This window comes from Acomys russatus, chromosome 3 (assembly GCF_903995435.1).
Source record: "Acomys russatus chromosome 3, mAcoRus1.1, whole genome shotgun sequence".
Classification (NCBI taxonomy): domain Eukaryota; kingdom Metazoa; phylum Chordata; class Mammalia; order Rodentia; family Muridae; genus Acomys; species Acomys russatus.
The window spans coordinates 26,875,621-26,898,739 of NC_067139.1; the positions used below are offsets into that span (position 1 = coordinate 26,875,621).

The window sequence follows — 23,119 nt, forward strand, 5'->3', positions numbered from 1 at the left end:
GGAGTTTCTGTTTTCTTACCTAGGTTTTCCGCCTCCAGGAATCCCTCAGTTTGTGTTTTCTTTATTGCTTCTATTTCCATTTTCAGGTCTTGAACTGTTTTATTCATTTTCTTCACCTGTTTGTATTTTCCTGTACTTATTTAAGGGATTTATTAATTTCCTCTTTAAAGGCCTCTTTTATCTTCATAAGATTGGATTTAAGGTCACTTTCTCTGCTTCAGCTGTGTTAGACTATCCTGGGCTTGTTGTAGTAAGCTAGGGGGATTCTGGTGGTGCCATATTGCCCTGGCTCTTGTTGATTGTGTTCTTATGCTGGCCTTTAGCCATCTGGTTGTCTTTGTTATTGGCAGGCCTTTGATAATGCAGGCCAAATTGTGGGCCAGAAAATGAAATACTGGAGAGAGGTTCATTTTACTTCTGTTGGGAGAGTTTTAGGGGGAATCAGTGGGCAGTGAATGGGGCAAGAGTACAGATCTCACCTGGTGGTCCCTGATGGCAGCAAGCCCCTGGGGATGCAGGTAGAGCTGTGGACTGGGAATAGAATACACAGGGATCAGGGTGTAGCTTTCCACTGCTGGGCTTACCCAGGGGGACACAGAGGCAGGGGGCTGGGGTATAGGGGTCTCACCTGTGTGTCCTGGTGGCATCAGGCCTCCAGGGATGTAGGCTGAGCTGTGGGCCAGGAATAGGGTGCACAGGTGACAGGGCGGGGCTCACAGCTGCTGGGTTTGTTGAGAAATAACACAAAGCAGGTAGGGAATTGTCAGGGAGGGGTCACCTGGTAGTCCCTGGTGGCAGCAGGCTTCTGGGAATTCAGGTGGAGCTCTGGGCCAGGAGATGAAGTTTATATGGGACAGGTCATAGCTCACCATTGCTGACTGTCTTCTTTAATCTCCCTCTTCTTTATATATTAAGACTGGGCCTATTACTTGAACCCAGACCTTTCTGATTTGACTCACTAGGCAGTTTGCCCTATGGAATTTCTCAGACCCAGCAGCACAGCTATTCAATTACTTGGTACTTCCCAATGGTAGATGATGTCTCTCCATCATATTAAATTGGTCTGGTCTTGGGTGAGTGTTGAAGTTAAAGTTTTCGTCTTTGTAGGAGGCTTTCTGGAACTCTCTGTATGTTGCTAGGCAACCATCAGGGTGTTATGGTACTACAGGTTAAATTCTTCTAGAGGCAGCAGCTGTTGATCTTTCAGGAATGAGTGGTTAGCATCTGCTGGGTCTATTCTTTTAGATTTTCCAACTCGGATCCTGTTGCTGTTGAGGAAAGATTGTTTATGAGATGGAAACTCATAGCAATCTCTGAGGTGGTCATCTGTACAGAGTTGCATGCCACTAATGTTTCTTATGAGAGACCTCTGATCATTAGTGTTACAGGATCTTTGATCCCATTGTGATCCCTGAAGTTGACCTTTAAATCCCTGTTTCTTGGGATTGAGCCCTAACACACACCTTTAATCCAAGCACTTCCTGTTTATTGTAAATAGGGGAGCATGGTGCGCTTCTGCCCTAACATTCACCTCTAATCCAAGAGCTTTCTGTACACAAGGTTTAATAAAGTTAACCCTAGGTGGAGAGGCGGAACAAGAAACCAGATGACAGGGATTAAAGGGTAGAAGGAACTTTGAGTTGAGGAGTATCTAAGACAGAGCATAAAAGGGGTCTTTGGCTCTTTAGCTTGGGCTTTTAGCTTAGCTCTCTAGCTCTTGAGCTCCTCAGCTCCTTGGCCTTTGGCTTTTTGGGCCTTGGACTAGCAAGCCTTTGGCCTTGGGGCTTTTTGGCCCTTTCCTCCTGGGCTGTCAGCTGAGCTAGTGAGCCTTTTTGGGCCTTCACCATTGGGACATGAGCTGAGTAGGAAGTTCAGCTGGGTGCTCTCTCTGCCTCTCTGAGCTAGCAAGTTTTTCAGCACAATGTCTGGCTCCTGAGTCTTTATTGGTAAAGTAGAACAATCTGGTATTTTCAGTTAAAACAATACATTAGGACTGATGTCAGAGGCTGATGCATAGACATTGATGCTCCCCAATCAGGTGACTCAAGCCCTGACCAGGAGTCAGCATCCAACTGTACTTTCTTGGGGGTAGGTCACAAATCTGTGGCTTAAGCTTAATTTGAGGCTCAAATACCATATATAATAGGATTAGGAGGATATGACTTTATGAAGGCAAGAGATGGCATCAAGGAGAAGTCAGCTCTATATGATTTATTAATAGCTTAGATTAAAAACCAATACTCTGCCCTGCTATGTGCAGAGGGATAGTGATATTAGTCAAAGAACTTAGGATGTCATGAAAGCTGATTCTTTAGAAATGAAAATGTTTAAAGAGTGATGCTCCATTTGTTTTGGAGAGGAGCAAGCCATCAGCCCTCACCACCACCAGCAGCCACAGATAACGAACATAGCACTTGCATCCATTCGAAGTATATTCTCTCATCATCTCCTGGCAGGGCCAGTGATAGTTATTCTCCAGGATGGATAAGTATCCAGGAAGTGAGGGGAACTTTGTAGTTGTGGTTTCATACGGAGGGCGATGTATCCCACTAATGCCAAATTCAGATGGCTGATGACCTTCGTGAGCAAGACTCAGGCTTCGTGAAACCTGGTACTTGGGATAATTTTAAGGAACAGAACTCACCCCATAGCCTGTCAGTTAAAGCTGTTGGACAGTAGATAACACAAATAGCACAGAGAAGAGCTGGGGAAGAGTAAGCAGTGTGATCATAACGGTCTCACTCTCCCATGTGCTCTGTTGCATTTGAACCTCTGTCGTCTCAGCAAGAGTTTTACCTCCCATGGGTATTCATGTACCTTTGGACTTGCACTTGTCCATTAGTATTGGGGAGCTTGTTTGATGTCTCTAAAATGTTTGAGTTCTTTAGAGGGACTCTCTTAATTAGCGAGCATTGTTGCAATAAGAACGATGAAGGCTTATGTCCAGAAGAATACATAGAAGCTATATTTTGTTTGTTTGTTTGTTTGTTTTCGAGACAGGGTTTCTCTGTGTAGCCTTGGCTGTCCTGGACTCACTTTGTAGACCAGGCTGGCCTTGAACTCACAGCGAGCCACCTGCCTCTGCCTCTTGAGTGCTGGAGATTAAAGGCATGCGCCACCACCCCCGGCTAGAAGCTATATTTTGGCCAATCATTTCTAACGTAAGATTCACAATGGCTACAACTCAGGGAAATGGCTTCAAGAAACCAGAATGTTTTTTGCTCATGACTCAGCATACTTTATTAAGTCTGTGAGGTGATGTTTCACCAGGTCTTTCTTGGGGCCATGCATTCAAATGATGCGGTTGGCCCTGGAAGGAAAGTTGGTGCTGGGTGGTCTGTGATAGTCTTATTGATGGGTTTTGCTGCTGGATTTTGTTTGGGCTTCCATGGCTTCTGATCTTCAGGAGTCTAACTTGGGTTTCTTCTCTTGTAAGCTTCAAGGCTGCAGGAGACAAGGGCAGAAGCGTGAGGCACCATGAGGTCAGGCTCCGAACCCCCACAGGGCTGCTTCACTTTCAGACTGTTGGGATGGACGCCCCATGCCTGCTGAGTAAAGGGTGAGGAAACAGCTTCCTCTACCTGTTGATGACTTAACACTATGCTGTAGAGGGTGTTTGTCAGCACTGTGGAGAATTGCTGTGGAAAACTTGCAGACTAAGGGTAAGGATAAATACTATTTGGCAAGATGATTTATCTACTATGAGTTCATTTAGAATTTGGCATAGAAGAGTTAAATAATGGAAATCTAGGAAGGAAGCGCCAAATAGGAAAGATTCCAAGCAGTCTAAAGGTGTGTGTGTTGTGTGTGTGTGTGTGTGGTGTGTGTGTGTGTGTATGTGGTGTGTATGTGTGATGTGTGTGTTTCGTGTGTGTGTGTGGTGCATGTATGGTGTGTGTGCGGTATGTGTGTGTGGTGTGTATGTGTGTGTTTGTGTGGTGTGTGTGGTGTGTATGTGTGGTGTGTGTTTAGTGTGTGTGTGGTGTGTGTATGGTGTGTGTGTGGTGTGTGTGTTGTGTGTGTGGTGTGTGTGTGGTGTGTATGTGTGTGTTTGTGTTGTGTGTATGTGTGTGTTTGTGTGGTGTGTATGTGTGTGTGTGTGGTGTGGGGGTATGTATGTATGGGGTGTGTGTGTGTGGTGTGTGAGGCATGTGTGTGGTATGTGTGGGGCATGTGGGGGGTCATGTGTGTGGTGTGTGTGTATGTGGGTGTGTGTGGTATGTGTGTGTGGTGTGTGTGTGTGTGGGTGTATGGGGGTGTTATGGTGTAGAAGCCAGAGGTCATATTGAGTGTCTTTCCATTTTGCTGTTTGAGACAGGGTCCCACTGAATCTGAACTGAAGTTCACCAATTGAGCTTGGATGAACTTGTCCACAAGTCCTGGGAATCCTCCTGTCTCCACCCTTCTAGGGCTGAGATTACAGGGACAGTTCTGCATTTGACTTTTTATGTAGGAGCTGAGGACCTGACGTCAGGCCTCATGCTTGTATGCTATTTCCTAGTCTGCAAACTGTCCAAATTATAAAAATTATATAATTTTTCAAAAAGGAAAAACATGGAGAATTCTTATCTAATGGCCTTTTAGTCTAACTGGCATATAGTAATATAACTATTTGAACTACAATGTAAAACTTGAAAAAAATATTAAGAAAGATACTACAGGGCTGGAGAGATGGCTCAGTGGGGTAAGAGCACTAACTGCTCTTCCAGAAGACCCAGGTTAAATTCCCAGCACCCACAGGGCAACTTACAACTGTCTGTAATTCCAGCTCCAGGAATTCTGACACCTTCACACTGATACACATGCAGGCAAGACATTAATGAACATAAAATAAAAAATAAATAAAATTAAAAAGAAAGATAGCCAAGGGAACAACAGCAAAAAGATTCTTGGGCGTCAAATAGTCTGCTGTCAAGGAGGAAAAATAAAAGAAAGTATAGAACATTTAGAAAATGTGAATTTTAGAGATACGTTATGAACAACGAGTGGAAATCAGTTTATTACATACCTGTATGTCATGGGAAGCACGGTTGGCATCACCAATGTTCTCTACAAATTCAGCTTTTATCACAACTCCCCATATGGATCAACACTTGTGAAAAAAACTTCCCAGGAATTATAGACGGTAAAGAACCTGGAGCAGCAAGCTGGAGCAGCTTGCCATCATCCTGCCCTCAGCCATGTCTGCCTCTGCTCCCTCAAGCCCGTCTTGGAGTTAGAGCTCCAAATTCAGGTGCAGCTATAAGCCTGTGAGAGCTGAAGGTGAAGAGTCGGCACGGATACTGGCTTTCTCTCTAGGCTGGGCTGGCATTAAAGACGGAGCCTGATGGTACTGTAGGAGAATAGGGGTACACTGATATGTGAGGAGCCTGGAAGACAGAGGGCTTCTAGGAGGAGGACTGAAAATCACCCCTCTCCTCTGTGTCTCTGTCTCTATGTTTCTCTGTCTGTATGTTTCTCTGTCTCTGCCTGTCTCTGTCCATGTGTCTCTCTGTCTCTGTCTCTGTCTGTCTCTCTGTCTCTGTCTGTCTGTCTGTCTGTCTGTCTGTCTGTCTGTCTGTCTCTCTCTGTCTCTCTCTCTCTCTCTCTCTCTCTCTCTGTCTCTCTCTCTCTGTGTATACACTCTGCAAAAGACAAAGGAGTCACAAACAGCTGGGCTGCGTTCTCCCTTGTGTCCCAGGCTTTGGAATAGGAAGGCCCTCTCCTGTCACTTGGCTGTACCCCATGGCTGCACCAATATCCCCATGGTCCCAGCGGTGGAGGCCATTTCCCATCACTCACAGGACTACAGGCGCTTGGGTCCCACAACAGTCACACCGGGAACCCAGTCACGTACCATGTGACCATAGTGTCACAGCAGCCAGGGGAGGGGCAGTCTACAACACAGAGTGGCAGCTGGAGACAGACAAGAAGAGTGAGTGCACAGAGGGAGATGTAAGCGCAGATAGAAAGACATTCAGGGGATGAGATGCGCGACTTTCCCATCAGACAATCCAGCCGATGAATTGCAGGACAGAAGTGGTGATTGTTCTTGAGAGAATCCATAGTCCATCCAGTTGGTCAAGTGGGGGGATCTGAAGCCCAGAACCAAAGTATAATGGGACAGGATTCCTGAGAGAACATGTGTGTAATGGGAGAGCCACAGGACATAATCAGACAAATACAAGAAACACGTTCTAGGAGGTGATTCAAGGCACCGCTGCTCATTCCCGAGCTGTTGGATGCCAAAGAGCAGTCTCTACGCAGCTTCTGGTCAGAGAGCAAATGGCCTTCTGTGAAGAAGTGTTGGCTAGCTGCAAGGTGTCTCACCCTTGGCACCAGAGCCTGGGCTGGAGAAGTCACGGTAGAGCCTGCGGGGAAACAGCAGCCGCTAAACACACTGCACATGGACACCCGCTTGTCTCCCTCCTGGGATTAAAATTTGTATGTAAGAATTTAGGGATCTTATTATTCATCCAAGAGAAGAGTACAAAGAACCAGCCTGCTCACCAGGGCCCTCAGGGTGAGGAAGATCACAGGAAGGAAATACAGGTCCCACTGAGATTTGAACTCAGATCCCTGGATTCAAAGTCCAGAGTGCTAACCATTACACCATGGGGTCATATCTAGGCTCATTTTCTTGTAATTTATTTTTTGAAACTTGATATAGGAATACCTATCCACACTCTTCTCACCCCTCGCTCTCCTTTTAACTTCTTCTATGTCTCCCCTCTCACACACACATCTCCCGAACTCATAATCTTGTCTTTTAAAAACTATTGTTTCATGTTTATACTTATGTATAGACGGGTACATACAAATACATGAATTAAAGTAGTATGTTTTATTTCTTTTCTTTTCTTTTTATTTTTATTTTGAGACTGTTCGACTGAGTTAAAAGGCAAATCCCAAGATGGGCCTGGTGGTGCCAGCATGTGGTAGCAGCTGTTTGGGCAGCTGGTGCTGAAGGTGTTGTGAGTGTGAGATTGGTCTGGCTACAGGTGAGTTAAAGGCCAGCTGAGCAATGCAGTGAAATCCTATGTCAAAAGAAAGGGTTACAAAAAGTGGGGCCAGGGCAGTGGCTTAGTAGTAGAACATTTGTCCAGGATGTGCAAGGTCTTAGGTACAACACACACACACACACACACACACACACACACACACACACTCTCTCTCTCTCTCTCTCTCTCTCTCTCTCTCTCACTCACACACACTCTCTCTCTCACTCACACACACTTTCTCTCTCTCTCTCTCTCTCTCTCTCTCTCTCTCTCTCTCTCTCTCTCTCTCACTCACACATACTTTTTAGGAAACACTTGGAATAAAGTGATCAAAGTTGAAAATGGCAGACTGACTAGATAGCGATCCCAGGTAAATGGTCAGTGGAGCGAGCAATGTCAGGGTTAGACAAGGCAGTACTTGAGGTCCAGGCACCAGCAAGTTAAGGAATGATGTTCTTAAGGATAAAGGGGAGGAGTCTCTGAACAAGGCAAGTAAAACTAACACATAAAGTAATGTACCATGGACCCTGTAAACAAATCTGCTATAAATACAAATATAATTCTGCCAGGCACTTTAATAAATCCTGTTCACTTGTCTCCTCCATAATCTCATATCTACTGTGAAGATAATAAGTGATAGATACAAAGTTGTGTTTAGTAGCTATGCTGGGTCGGATGTCTCTCTAATACAGAACATTTATTTCCTGAAGTCCTTGAAAAGTTGAGCATACTTGGCTACAAAGAACAATAAATTCAAAGGGAAAGAGTCTTCGAATTTCTCATCTTTGATCATAATCCATTAATAGAAATAAATAAATGAAGGTGATATTTTTCTTACTACTGATAAATGATACAATTGAAATAACATTTGTTTCAAAAGATAACTCAAAAGTCAGGTGAACTATGCCTGGTGATGCACACCTTTAACTCCAGCGCTGGGGAGACAGTGTGCTGGAGGCTAGCCTGGGCTACATAGTGAGTTCCATGCCAGCCAGGCCTATGTAGTGAGGCCCTGGCTACAAACAGCAGCAATAGGAAGGTCAAGCTGCCTAAAAGCCCATAGAAGCTTCAGGAGCGTGAGCAGTGGGAAGGCACAGTCTTGACACACCTTTATCATTTAAATGAAAACAGAGTGTGTGTTTATTATAAAATGAGAATAAAGAATGAAAAAAATAAACAAAAGTAAATCTGAGAAAACAATCTGGCCGGGGGGGGGGGGGGGGGCTGGAATGGAGGAAACAAACCCAGTAAGATAGATAGATACGTTATACAGCTAATTCTTTGATAAACACAATAAAATTGGTATAAAGGAATCTCTGTGTGTGGTTATAAAAGCAACAAAGAGTAAACAAGTATAAGTGAGAAAGGGACATATTTGGAGGTACGAGGATAATGTAAGACAGCGATGAATAAAATTCATTCAAGTAAGAACCCAGATGAAGTAGACTCAGACATGTGTCCAAATTTGACCCAAGAAGAAACAGAGAATTTGAATTGGATAGTAACCATAAGACAGGTGGGAAAGTGGTAAAAGAGCCAGCTTTTTAAAAATATATACATTTGTTGAATGTCTATGATTTACACGTCATGCACCAAAACCCCTCTCCTACCCCTAGTAAAATAAAACAAACAGACAAACAAAATCTCTTGTCACAGAAGCTGTAGTGTATCCTGCAGTATAGCCTTTTGTCCACATATGTTTACTTTCAAATGTTCATTGCTGTGAGTCATGGGGCTGGTTGGAGGCCTACACTATCGTTGCCGGATCCTCACTGGGACTGCTGCTGGTTATCCCGTCGTTGCTGTGTGTCAAGGAAATTCTTGATCTTTGAATCTGCAGGTCCGGCCCCTTCATGTGTTCCAGCAGGTCATGCATGGGGTAGATGTTGAAGTGAGGTTCACTCAGAGCCCTGGATCAGGGCCCGCTCCCTTGTCCTCAGGGCAGGGCTTGCTCTCCCGCGTCATCATGGCAGGGCTTGAAAGAGCCAGCTTTGAAACAGCATGACAGGCTATGGAACTGCCACTGAGTTTTAAGCAACTTTTAAAGAACACATTTGACTGTTCACACTGGTTCAGAAGCCTCAACGTTCCTGCTCATTTACAGAATAAATACACATTTGACCCCCAAACTCCACACAGGACAGAAAATTCGTACAGACCAATTTTGAATAGAGATGAAAAAGCCTATCTATAATTTTTGCCTCACAACCAAAGAGTCCATTGATCAATGCCTATTATACAGTCACATGAAATAAGTTATTTGAAAATTAGCAAAATTCACAAATAAGAAGGAAGATGGCACTTACTCTTGATTTTAAAAACTGCTCAAGTTTAATTTGCCTCTTCCCTGCTCCTTCCCTTAAGGGTGATATGCTCCACAGCAAATTTTGAATTGCAGACAGTTGCTGTCTCTCTTCAGAAACGCTGTGACTGCCTCCTGCTATTACTGCTCGGAGAGGTGTGCTCAGTGACTCACAGATCTACTTCCCCAAATATCACACATATTGAAGGTAATGGGAATGGCCCGGAGAATTCGGACACTGCTGCTCTCGGTCACTGAGATGGACCACAGGTGACCCACAGTGTGTATGAATAAGCCTTCTGTCCTTTGTTCAAAGCCAGCGTCGGTAATGTCACTGTTGCTGGCATCAGGCCTGCAGGTTGCACTGCATCTTCTACTTACCATAGAGGGAGAACTTTTCATGACACACAGTATGTGGTGAATAGTGAATATTTCCCAATAGCCACTTGAAGTGGGGGGGCAGGGATGACTTTTCCTGTGTTTATGGGGTGTGTGTATAATTGTGTTTCCCATGCTTGCTTCTCTCTCTTAGGAACTGGACGTGTTTCTAGTGCTTATGTCAGAAGCTTTGTGTTTTATTCTACTTTGTGTAGATGTGTGTGCACAAGACTGGCATTGAAACAAAAATTGGAATCAAATAGTCAAACACGGACGGCATTTGCAAAATAGATAAAGAAGGGAAAACCATCTGCCTCCCTTACCAACGCTCCAGTCTCCAGCAAAACGCGTCCTGAGAAAACAAGTACCCAGTGCTTGCCCTTTAGACTGTCCTTGGGAAGCTGACATGGTGGGGGCGTGGCCCCAAATCTCCACATTCATGAGTCTGAGTCAGGGGGTTGCTGAGTTCAGTGTCAGCTTGGGCTATGCAACGAGTTTGGGGCCAGCCTGAGCTATACAGTAACATTGTCACAAACAAACAAACAAACAAACAAGCAAGCAAGCAAGCAATAACGAGAAGACTCTCAGCTGTGCTTGTAAGCACTGTGGAAGGGACTTAGCTGTTCTCTATAACGGTACTGGGAATGAGTCCAGTGTTTCAAAGAGGCCACAATTTGATACAAATTTCAAAGAGATAGTCTGTCCCAGCTATACAGACCTTGTTGCTGAACACGTGGTACTGAGGTATACCCCAGTGCACTTCACACACAGTCGGACTTACTCCCTTCTTAGGATGGTTGTAGACTGAAGTGGGACGTGATAGCTGTCTGTCCCAGGGCCAGAAAGGTGAAAGAAGAAGGGATTTTATTAGTTAGGTTTGTTGCTCCTGATCCTTGGAGCTGAGAAAATGCTATGAAGTGGTTCACCGAACCACCTTTTCAGTGATCTGCTTGCTCCATTATAATCTGTTTGGTTTTTTGTTTTTGTTTTTGTTTTTTGTTTGTTTTTATTTGCAGATCCTTCAGGTGGCCTTTCAAAAATATGCACCAGAGACAGAGGAGCTGACAATGTTGGAAAGACTTCTGGATTCTCTCCCTTCTTTTCCTGCCCTTCCAGCCCCGTTGCCTGCCTCGGATGATGTGATGTTCAGAGGGACTCTGTAACCCAAGTCACTCCTTAGCCAGGCGCATCTACAAAAGATTGCATTCATAATTCAAGATGGCCAGCCAGCCGCTGGAGGAGCCTGTGGAGTCTCAGGTCTCAGATGAGCTTGAGTGTAAGATCTGTTACAATCGGTACAACCTGAAACAGAGGAAGCCCAAGGTTCTGGAGTGTTGTCACAGGGTTTGTGCCAAATGCCTCTACAAGATCCTAGACTTTGGGGACTCTCCCCAAGGTGTCATCGTCTGTCCCTTCTGCAGGTTCGAGACCTGCCTGCCAGATGACGAGGTTAGCAGCCTCCCCGATGACAATAACATCCTTATAAACTTGACTTGTGGAAGCAAAGGGAAGAAGTGTCTGCTGGAGAACCCCACCGAGCTGCTGCTTACCCCCAAGAGGCTGGCTTCCCTTGTCAGTCCTTCCCACACGTCCTCCAACTGCTTGGTTATCACAATCATGGAGGTGCAGAGGGAGAGCTCCCCCTCGCTCAGCTCCACCCCTGTGGTAGAATTCTACAGGCCGGCAAGTTTCGACTCTGTCACCACAGTGTCCCACAATTGGACGGTGTGGAACTGCACCTCCCTGCTCTTTCAGACATCCATCCGGGTGTTGGTGTGGCTTCTGGGTCTGCTGTACTTCAGCTCCTTGCCCTTAGGGATCTACTTACTGGTGTCTAAGAAAGTCACCCTCGGTGTGGTCTTTGTTAGCCTTGTCCCCTCTAGCCTTGTCATACTTATGGTCTATGGGTTTTGCCAATGTGTTTGTCATGAATTTCTGGACTGTATGGCACTTCCTTCTTAATCAAGATGCAAAATAGGACATTCAGCACATATGGCTATGTACAAATGACGTTCGTACCTATTTGTTTTCTTTTGTATTCTCTATTAGTGTCTACAGCCTCAACAAAGCCTGTGGCCAATACGTCTGTGGTCCATTTTCTATCCAGATGTTGGCTTGATGGGTTTTCCTGGATTCTGAAAATAAAAAAAAAAAAAAAAAAAAAAAAAAAAGAAAAGAAAAAGAAAAAAGAAAAAAAGTTCACTTTCACATAGGGGTTAGACAAGAAGCAAAGCTGTGTGTGCTTAACTTTCCTGGGCCTCTGCTAGCTGTGAGATGTCCGGGTGTAGAGGCAGGGGCCCAGAGGGTGTTTTCAGACAGGTGCCAGACAAGTTGTGTTACATTGTGGCAGGGTCCTTGTAAAAAGGCAGGCATGATGGTGGGTAGATGTCAGAGGCAGACTGCTCTAAAATGCATGGGCGTGCCCCCCCTATTTTCCCAACACTGGAACCCCTACTCATCCTCAGGTGCTTTCTCTATCAAGGTCATGCTTCTCTGAGATCTGCTGGCCCCTCTCAGATTCCTCTCTCTTCTGCGCAATCATGCCTGCCCCAGGGTCCCTCCATCTTATCGCCTTGGGTGCTTTCCTGCAGATCTCCCACTGTGGCACGTTGCTGTAGAAGACAGATGACTCTGGGAAGTTAGCATGGAAGTAGGCCTCATGCCAGGGCCTGGCCGTTTGTCTTCAACACAGGCCTTCTTCTCCATGTGTGGTTTTTCTCCCAGGCCTCTCTGGGAAGATCTGAGCAGTTCTTTTTTTGCACGTGGAAATATTCTCTGAAGTAATTCCTTAATGCATTTTGGTTTTGTTTGATTTCTAACCACATTCCTTCATCAGCCCCATCCCTTATCCTGAACAAAGTTCCATTTAAATTAGTTGTTATCAGTTTATGAAGGTTTCCTTTTCCTCTCTTTGCTTTGGAAATCTGATTAGGGCTGACTTTGCTGATTGCTGCAACACTCTGGGGGAACCTGGGCTGGTGAAAAACCAGCCACAGGCTACCAGCTGCCCTAGCCTTAGGCAGCGACAGCCCAAGTGTTCTGCTGAGTTGTACTTGAGTTCAGGTTTATGTGCTACGGAAGTCCAGGCAAAGGAGAAGGTGAAGTCATGTCAAGCTACTGCCTTGCTCAAAGAGGCATGTTACTGGGGTGACGTGGAGGGGGCCGAGTGCAGCTCACTTGCGGTGGCCTGCTATTCAGTCAGTTTGGGCATAGATTTGAGTCCTTACATTTATTTTCCATTAAGACGTCAGGCTACGCGGCTTAAGTATGGACTCCTTTTCATGCAGCAGAGGTGGGGTGAGGGTGGTGTTGAATGTATGTATTTATGGGGATAAATTGTTTAGCAGGTTTTAGATGGAGGATAGAATGCTCACAGAAACTAGGCAGAAAAAGGAGAGAATGATTCTTAGTCTCTGAGACTCATTACTGGATGACTTAACAATATAATACCCACAATGCTTAGTGAAGGGCTTTACCAAGATTTTGTTAACTTGTTTGTGGTGAAATATTTATTGTGTGAAATAGTTGCAGCGGGCCAATTCCAACGTCCCTATTTAGGGAAAGGTGGATACTTACCTAGAGTAGGAGATTTATTTTAGTTGTATAACTACTGACTTTCAGAACATGTGTGCCCAAGGTACATGTAATGGGAACATATATGTGGGATGTGCTCCGATGACATGTAAACCCTACTTAGAGCTAAATACGTTTATGGTTCCAGAAACCCCAGTTTTAGGTGGTATTGTGGATGCAGTTTCCAGAATTCTCTTTGTACTTTGAGTAAATACAATATTTAAGAGGTTTTGTGGTTTGGATTTATATATTTATAAGGTTTCCTTTTAAAGATGCTCATTTTGTCTGAACTGTAACATTGAGTGAGCTGGTGAGTTACCGCAGGAAGAGATTTCCAGAAGACTCTGGACCCACTCTCTGTTTTGCTACTTTGTGTGATGTCTGCAGTGCTGAAGTTTTTATATGTGTTGTGGCAATATTTTTTTTTTAATGCCAACATGTTCCTTTTAAAGAGTTTTAAATGTACAGCAATTAACAACACAAAACGACACAACTCTTACTGCTGTTGAATGGAGAGGGCAACTCTTTACTGTTGTGTTCCCTGTGCTAATGTTTTCTTGTCTATTAAATTTTATTATTTCTAAATGAGATGTTTGGTTTCACTGATTTATGGTTGAGATGCCATTATCACTTCAGATAACCATAAACATGAACTTTCATTAAGCCAATGCCTTTTTCAGACACGTGGAGATTTTAGAAGCTTCCCACAGAGCTAACCTCACCTATCATATGTCTACAAAGGCCCTCATTTTTTTTTTAATTAGAGAAGAAGCATTGAGGAAGATGAAATAAGAATATTATCTTTATAAATGAAATGGTTTATTTTGTTTGATTTGATTAAGTATTTCTAACTGTTCAACAAAATAGAACCCAGTGTGTTGGCATTCCTGCTCAGACGGAAACGTACCCTGGAACTTGGGAGGCCAGGCACCACACAGATCTGAGGCGGGACAGTGGCCCAGTGGAAGGGTATCCTGAGACACCAGAACCCTAAGAACCACACAGCTCTGTGAGGGAGGCTCCTCAGCAGAGGCGGTATAGCTTCCAGGACAGGGAATCCTTGGCTGAGCTGGACTGCTACAGTGTAACAGCTTCCTTTAGGGGCTCCTCTTCTTCAGTCAGCAGTCCCCAGGGGAGGGTGTCCCCAGCTGAGCTCAGGAGCTCAGGAGTCTCAGCACAGCTCTGCTCCTTCACTTCTTCCTGATAAACCTTATTGAAGGTGGTGAAATGACCTAATGTAAGACTAGTTAAATTATATAAATGCAGGTTTATTGGGAGCAGCTCTTGGTCACCATGCAGGGGGAGTGGCAGAGATGGGGCAGGGTGGTGGGGGTGGGAGGACACGTGCAGGTGGGGGAGGGGGGAGAAGAAGAGAAAGAAGAAGGGTGAGGGAACCAAAATGTCTGGATTATATAGCAAAGGGCCCCTGGAGGCAGTGAAGCCCTGCCCCTAGGCTGAGGAGTTTAGGGTAGAGGGCAGGGTATGCCAGCCACGCCCTGCAGCAGGTAGGGGCCCAGGGACCCTGGGAGAACCTGGAGGTCAGGTCTGCCTTGGTTGAAAAGGTACCTCAGTTGCTTGTCTGGGTCTGACACCCAACACTTCATTTTTTTATTCCTTTGCTTCTTGGCTTCTTCAGATGAGAGAGTCACACCACACAGCAAATCTCATAAAAGATATTTATTGGGAAGGATGAAGCCAGAGTTCATAGGGACAAATCCAGGGGTGGCTGCCTCTGTTCCCAGGAGAAGATAGCAGGGAACTGAACAGTAGGCAGAGTTTATATAGGATTTCTTACTGGGTGGAGCTTTTCAGGGAGGAGATTTCCAAGGTGAGGATTGGAGGGATTCCAAGTCCTGGGCTTGGAGGAGCTCAGGGATTGGTGGGATTTTCCTTGTAGGGCGTTATTTGAACACTCTCCTGCCTTGGGGTTGGGAAAGGCAGTTACAGCCGTTAGAAAATGGCTGTTAGGGAAGTCAGGAGGAAGGGGCCTGACTGCCTTAGCTCCTCAGAGGTGTGTGTGTGTTGGGGGGGGGGGGAGGTACCTGGCCACCTTCCTGCCTTGAGGGTTTACAAAGAGAGTCTGTAGCAGGGCCTGTGGCTTTCGTCATCATGAGGCGCCAACACAGGCCTGTGGCTTTCGTCATCGTGAGGCGCCAACACAGGCCTGTGGCTTTCGTCATCATGAGGCGCCAACACAGTGAGGTAGAGATCCCTTACCTGAACAAACTGAAAACAAAACAAAGCAAACAAACCCAAAACCAACCAACCCCTCCCCCCCCAAAAAACACACAAAAACAACAACAAAACAAAAACAAAAACCAAAAACATAAAAACAGAAACAACAACAATGAAGAGGGTGTTGTTATCTCCTGGGACAGGAGTTACAGTTGTTGTTGCAAGATTAACAAGTGTTCTTAACCACTGAGCCACTGGAAACCAACAACCATGAAAGAAAACCCTACTAATCATGAACATGGAGTAGTTTTGAGAGTATGCAGCAGTTCCACGTGCATAATAGTCATTGAATTAACACCACGTGTCAGTCAAGAACAATGGTTTCACTTGCTTTGGAAATCTTTAGACAAGTGAAGAAAGAAGCAGGACAAGGAAGACAGTTGCCTGGTCCCCTGAGATTACTCTGTGGGCACAGGCTTAGCTTCTGAGAAACCAGGAAGCAATGAACGTTTGCAGGGTTTTGAACATTGTGGAAACCTTGGAGAAACTTCTCAGTGTACAAACCTGCCAGCCGGGAAAGCAGAGGGACCTTGATGCTGCTAGACAAACAGATGGAGCCTAGAGGGGAGCTCAGAAGAAGGCCAACAAGGGAGCCTGGGATGATGCAATGGAGGCAGATGTGTGGTTTATTTTATTTTATTTTTTATTCTTTCCTTGCTGACGCAGTCTCAAAGCTTGCCTTGATTTGTTGGAATACTTCAGCCAGACTACATGTTATTCTAGAACTTTCCTCAAAACCAATAGTGACAGCCCTTGTTTCAGGTAACCATTTGTTTTTTGCAGCTTGCATTTTATGTTTTCCACATCTTTGCCCTCTTCCTTATGTACTTTTTATATCTACACCTATTATGAAATTTTACTCCAATAGGCTTAGTAACAGGTCTTTCCTTGTAAGTTAATTTTTTTTCTAAAACTTGTTCCCTCTCCAAAAATTTTTTTATTTACGATTTTATGTGTATGGGTGTTTTGCCTACATATGTGTCTAGGAACCATGTGTATGCCTGTTGCCTGAGGTCAGAAGAGGGTGTTGCATCTCCTGGGACAGGAGTTACAGATGGTTGTTGCAAGATCAACAGTGTTCTTAACCACTGAGCCACTGGAAACCAGCATCGTTGCTGGACTGGATGTGGATAATTAACATTGAAATGTGAGTAAATTCTAAGGGAGTCTCAGACACAGTAATGGGTGATCCCAGATTCGTATATGATTTACATCCATAGTATAATCTAAACCTAAGTATACTCAGCATAGATATATATGGTCAGAAATGAAACTACAGCCTCAATACAAAGTTGGGGTATTTGGTAACTTACTTTTCAAAGTGGTTGGGCCTTGGTTAATTAAAATATTCAATTAAACAAGACAATTACTTGGCTAGCATTTTAGTTCGTCAGATTTTTATTGACTGTATTGATTATATTAGGATAGTTGGGGTTTCAGGAGAAAGAGTATCCTGGACGATCGGGTTGCCTGTGACCTTGTTTTTTCCAGAAGTGGGAAGAAAGTTGTTTTGTATGTTTGTAGTCATGCCCCTCAGGGAAGAGTTCTGGCCTAGAGTCCTGACTTTGCAAAGCAGCTGAGGTTGTGGCAGAGATGCTCAGGCAGGGTGGGAAAAGCACCAGCCCTGAGCTCCCCAAGGCTGGAACTCTGAATGCTCAAGGGAAGGTACCAGAGGGAAGGTTCTGGAACAGCCAGAGGGAAGGATGGAGGCCAGAGACCATGTAGTCATCATACCCAAGAGGAATAAAGTGGAATTAGAATCATTAAGTCAACACATATAGAAAGAGATTTCAGATTAGTTTATGATGGAAAAAAATACTAGAGAGGCTTTTCCTCTGGATACTTTCAAGTGCATGGGATGAAGCTGTAGGAATGGAACAGTTATTGCTGGCTCATGTAGCACCCGGTGTTAGCACCTAAACTAGCCGTGTTTACTTTATTTGTTAAGTAAATGAATGACATATAATTCTCAATTAGCACTTCCTCAAATTGCTCCCAACACAATCTCACTGTGGGTGAACCAATCAGAAATCATCTTGTGTGTGTGTGTGTGTGTGTGTGTGTGTGTGTGTGTGTGTGTGTGTGTGTGTGATATTCTGGGCCAAGATAAAGTATTGCTGGGAGCTGGCTTCATGTTAACTCCAGCTGGATAGTTTGAAGTTCATGAAACTTTTTGTTGTCAGTCTCCAGACTAGAAAGCTTGTCTTCTCCCAGAATGTCCAATGGATTTCAGTTATTTTAGCAACACTTTTAGCTTGAGATGTTGTTTTGAGTGCAAAGAAACACTATTGGTCAATACATGAACGTCTGGTTTTGGTATGAACATCTGGTTTTGGAATGAACATCTGGTTTTGGTATGTGTTAAACCCAAACTTCCCACACTTTTCCTTTTAATCCCCTCTCCATTTTCTGATTTACTTTAATGTCATTTATAGAAGAACTCATGTTCCCATTATCATCCTCCTGCACACATATGCACATACACAACATAGATGTCTATCTATACACACAATACACAATGCATACACGACACACACATACATACATACATACATACATACACATACATTCTTATGCATTTTAGGAAAAAGCTGTGAAAGAGAACCATGTTAATCACCCAAAAGCTTTTAACTGTCCAGGTAAGTAATATTGAAGGATTGTTAGTATTTTTTTTAACCATTAACTACTTTTTTTTTTCCTGCTCATAGACTCACAGACTCAGCTGCTTGCCTCTTTTATTGTATTCAATATTACTGAGCAATGGAAATTATTTTAGCCAAACAATATACTTATTTGCTGACATCGCTGTTGTTTGATGTGTTTTTTCTCAGTATTCCAGCTAGAACTAACTGTATAGTTAATGATTACATTGATTATCATACACGTTCTTTGACTAAATCTTCAACTTGTACCAGCCCGTGATCTGACCAGCTGAAAACCGCCGGTTAAAGTGGGCTAAATGACAAGCTGACTTTGTGGGCCTTTCTGCTACCATAGTGGAGGGGGAGGAGAGCTAAGAACTGATCCCTGGAGACCAAAGAATGCTGAATTCTGGCTTTGGAATGAGGAGGAAGATGCTACCAATTCTCCTGTTCCCTACCCACACCGTCATGTTCCACATGGGACCCTTGCCATTTCTTTTTTGATACAGAGCTTAAAATTCATTATTTTGACTCATAGTCCAGCTACATATTGTATATAATATATACATTTCCCTTGACTTTTGACACAATACCCATGCCTTTCATGGCTCATTGGAAAAATGCAAAGACAATTCTGGTTTACTGTTTTTAAAAGCAGGATCTTATTATGGAAATTGCTCCATAACATATGTCGTAGAATGTGTCCAAGTGGCAGGTTCATGGAGGGAGGGCCTCTGGGCCGTGTGAGTGGAAGGGGAGGAAAGACCAGTGTCCTTTCTCCAGAGACTCACTGAGTGAGCATCTGCACACTGCAGTGTCTGGAAGTCTAAGGCTTTGACAGATCTGTTTAGTATCATAGTTCAGTGTTTCCCACACTTAGCTTATCTTTGATCCCTTCCCTAGGACATTAATTAATACTTAGTGGGGATAGTTTGATGGAAGACATTTTGTGAAATCGGCCTTAGAGAATGGGTAAAAAAGCAAACAAACAAGACCAGCTACAATATAGAATCTGAAAGTGAATATTAGTCACTGAGCCAGCACGTGAGTTTAATAGACAGCCAAGATCAAGGTAGTGGTTGCTCAGTGGGTCCAAGTAGAATGGCGCCGTGTGACTTAAGAGGAGGGTGGGAACAGGCTGCTGAGAGCACGTTCATTCAGTAGTGAGTGGCCGAGATTTCACTTGTTCTCAACTTAATTGGAAGACCTCCTTGTTCAGATCTTACAGTTTTGCATCCAATATTTGCATCAGCGTCAGCCTTCTGAGTCACTCTACACAGAGAGATTCCTAAATATATGCAGAAGGATGTCTCAAGTGGAGTCATTACGCTCTGGTTATTTGCTTTGCTGATGGAACTTCCACTGTGCGTCTTCAGAGCAGTACCCAGTGTCCCTGCTTTTGAAGCCCATGCACCGGGTAGAAGCATTTTGATCATCATGTTAGTGCTCGAAATATTGAACAGTTCAGAGCGTGACCACCTTGTTTAACAGATGAGAAACCAACCCAGGAAAATGAGCAAAGGAGTCGCAGAACCAGGGCTGGAGACAGGTCCTATCTAGTGAGGGACACTGAGGTCCAAGTCTGCTTTTGAGTCTGCATCAAGACCTTACACTCCCTTGTTTCTTAGCCACATTCATTGGCTTTGGGTAATGGATGATCACATAATAGATAACAAAATATGAAGCTGGATAGGTGTTATTTAATTCCCTACAAAGTGTGTGTGTGCGCGCGCGTGTGCGTGTGTGTGTGCGTGCATGGGTGTGTAGATATATGAATATATAATTATTGAAATAATTATCTAAATAGTTTGTTCTGGAGAGGTCACATCGAGGTACTTGAGCCCTGAAAACTCTACTTTAAAATTTGAACCCCTCCCCCTTCCTTAGTTTTGGAAACTGAACATTGTCTTCTAAACACACACGTGTGTGACAGAGGCTCAGTTCTCACTCTAAATATCTTTTATGTTGATGAGTTTCTCCTCAGAGAATGATCCTGGGTACTAGGGCTTTGGAGGCCCAGGGAAGGAGGAGAAGGAGAAGGGGGAGGAGGAGGGGGAAGGAGGGGGAGGAGGGGAGGAACGGAAGGATGATGATGATGAGGAGGAGGAGGAGGAGAAGGAGGAAGCCTCTGACTCTTTTCATAGACTACCATTTAATACCTATTGATAGCAGGGCTCCTTGCCTCCCCATCATCAAGGAAGGGCAGGGGAGAAGCAGTTGTCTGGCTGCATGCAATAGAAAAGAGAATCTTGGAAGCTCATGGCCTCTGTGATATTGTCCACCCCAGATTCATAGGTGGCTGGTACATCTAACTATTCAGCTTTCCAAGATTCTGCTTGAATTATCTTGCTAGTTTTTAGAAGCCCTTCCCTTCCGTGGTGATTAAAATAAGTATAGCCCTCTTAGGCCCATACACTTGAATGTGCAGTCACAGGGGAGTGGAACTCTTTGGAAGGATTAGAAGGACTAGGAGGTGTGGCCTTATTGGAGGAAGCGTGTCACTCGGGGGTGGGCTTTGGCATTTTAAAAGCCTGTGCCAAGCCCAGTTCTCTCTCTGCCTGCTGCCTGCAGATCAGGAGGCAGCTCTCAGCTACTGCTCCAGCACCATGTGTGGTAGCTGGCTTCCCACCACGATGATAATGGACTATACGCCTGTGAAACCATAAGCAAAACTCCAATTAAATGCTTTCTTTTATAAGAATTGCCCTGGCCATGATGTCTCTTCATAGCAATAGAACAGAGACTAAGACACCCTCCTTCCTGCCACTCCTACCACTGGCCTAGGAGCAACTTGGATTAAAGTGTATGTCTGTTGTGTTTCTCAGATGCACTGATGCCCAGTGAGCTTCTGTGGGTTGCAGAAGTTTTAGAACCTTACAAAGAAGAGTTAATGTGTCCATACAGCACAGCAGCAGGGAGATACTTTAATGTATGTGGAAGCACTACCAATTTCACCTGAAGTATGGGTGTGTTCCGGATGGGAAGAGACCCATTTTCAGCATCGGTTTTACTAAAAGGGAAGACTCTTCAATAACAACTGTTAATATCATCTCAGTTATACTAGGGTGTGAAGATGTGGAGGGGATAATTTTTGTTTTAAATTCACTTTAATGTCTTCCACATTTAATAGGAAAGTGGTTTCTGACTTAGAAGTTATCTAAAGTATTTGGAAAGTGATGAACAGAAAGTGTTTCCACTTTAAGTGCAATAAAGTGTCATGGCCTCTAGAGCATAGGGTAACTCTCCAGGCAACAAGAGACATAATACTTAAAATGATTAATGACGTCATAATCTGAAATGTCTCAGACTGTCAAAGCCAGTATTTTTCTTTTAAAAGGTTTATTGTGGCTAAGTTATTCATCAAAATCTATTTTGCAAGATGCTAGCATTGTTCTAATAGGAAATTCAGAAATAATTAAACATCTGTCAAGTACCATTTGTCTTTAATTATGCAGGTAAACGTGAGACTGTTGTCTGTACAAGTGTCTGGCACTGGTACATCAAATAATTAGCATAGCATCAGGTTGTAGAATAATGGCATGCTCTATACACTGGGCACCGAGGAACCAAAAGTGATGTGCCCTGCTGAGCAATGCTTACCTCCTATATCTCTGAGTGTCCTGTGCTTATGAGTTTTAAGGCTCCGAGGATCTCAAGGCCCTGTTCCCCTTCCTGAAGCATCCATTTTGGAGGCCCTGAAACAATACTAAGATTAACTGAGCATTTACTATGTTCTAGAGTCTGCATTAGGTGCAGACTTAAATGTATAGTCTCAGTTTGTTGCCATGGCAACTCCAGTTTCCTAATATGGTAGTCAAATTCAGGCTGCTACCAGATAATAAATGATTTCTTTTCCCAGGCTAGCTCTATCTACTCCCCTTTAACGGTGTGTGTGTGTGTGTGTGTGTGTGTGTGTGTGTGTGTGTGTTGTGTACCTGTCTAGTTTGTACAATACCATTTACTTTTTTCTGAAAGAAGAGGCATTTGGCATCCATCTCTTCCCACTACCAAGTTCATTGGTTCTGTTATTTCTGACTTTTGTATTGATTGTGTTAAATTTCAGAAACATCAGCACACAATCTCATTTCTTTACAGCTGACCAATTCCGTGTTCTTTAAACTCTGCTTTCGGGTTCCTGGCTTGCTTTGATATATGATGGAAACTCTGAGACAATCTTATTAATGGTTTTTTACAAAATACACTAGGTAAATATTTTGAAAATACATTTCTTTTTTTTTAAAGCTTCTGATTTTTAGAAAAATCCAGGAGATATTTAGACAGCTGTTGAATATTTCATACCCCATTTTTCTCTCTAACATAGTACTAATATAATATGCTTATTATAATTAATGAACAAATATTGATGCAATACTTAAAATCCATACTTTGATTTATTTGGGGGGGTTTCCTTTTTATGTCCAAGATAAGCCTAGAGAATCACATGACTCTTAGTTTTCCTGTGTCATTAAGAGTCTCTTGACTGTGACAGTTTCCTGAACTTCTCATGTGTCTGAGGGCCTGAGACAGGGCAGGTAGCATATGAAACGTTTCCCATCGAGATTTGATTGGTGGTTTTCTTGTGATTAGAGTGTAATTTCTATGACATCACATTATGATATATCGTCTCCTAACTGGTGTTGGCTTTGGTCTCTTGGCTGTCGTCAGGATTGCCACGCCCCTTTCTAAAGTGACTTGGTTTTTTTTTTTTGTTTGTTTGTTTTCTGTTCCCTATTCTTTGGAAAAAAGTCACCGTGACTTCCATGTGGGGACTTTCATTTTCCTGAGAGTAGACTATCTACATCAATTGTTTAGAATATTTTTGTATAGATGGTTTGTCACTTTTCTTTTACTTATTTACTAACTCAATATTTATTTTAGCATGGATGAATGGACGTGTATCTCATATCTTTGGATATCACCCAACAGTACTTTACTTAATTTGTTACTCAAACATTATTTTACCTTTGGCCACTGAGAATTTGTTCAGTTGGCTTACGTTTTCTTTTAAT

General features: G+C 43.7%; 1 protein-coding gene and 1 non-coding gene across 2 annotated transcripts; one reads left to right on the top strand and one right to left on the bottom strand.

Moving 5' to 3' along the window:
* Positions 1-3,434: 3,434 nt before the first annotated feature.
* On the top strand, positions 3,435-11,805 carry Rnf182 (ring finger protein 182). The gene is made up of 2 exons (XM_051170615.1): positions 3,435-3,559; positions 10,677-11,805. The coding sequence occupies exon 2, from the start codon at positions 10,879-10,881 to the stop codon at positions 11,620-11,622; it is 744 nt and encodes a 247-aa protein (XP_051026572.1). The 5' UTR covers positions 3,435-3,559; positions 10,677-10,878; the 3' UTR covers positions 11,623-11,805.
* Trnaq-uug (transfer RNA glutamine (anticodon UUG)) lies at positions 6,530-6,601 on the bottom strand. The gene has a single exon. It is a non-coding gene; the product is annotated as a tRNA-Gln (tRNA).
* Positions 11,806-23,119: the final 11,314 nt, after the last annotated feature.

Excerpts from the sequence above, each read along its gene's own strand:
- Rnf182 (XM_051170615.1), top strand. The coding sequence starts at position 10,879 with ATGGCCAGCCAGCCGCTGGAGGAGCCTGTGGAGTCTCAGGTCTCAGAT.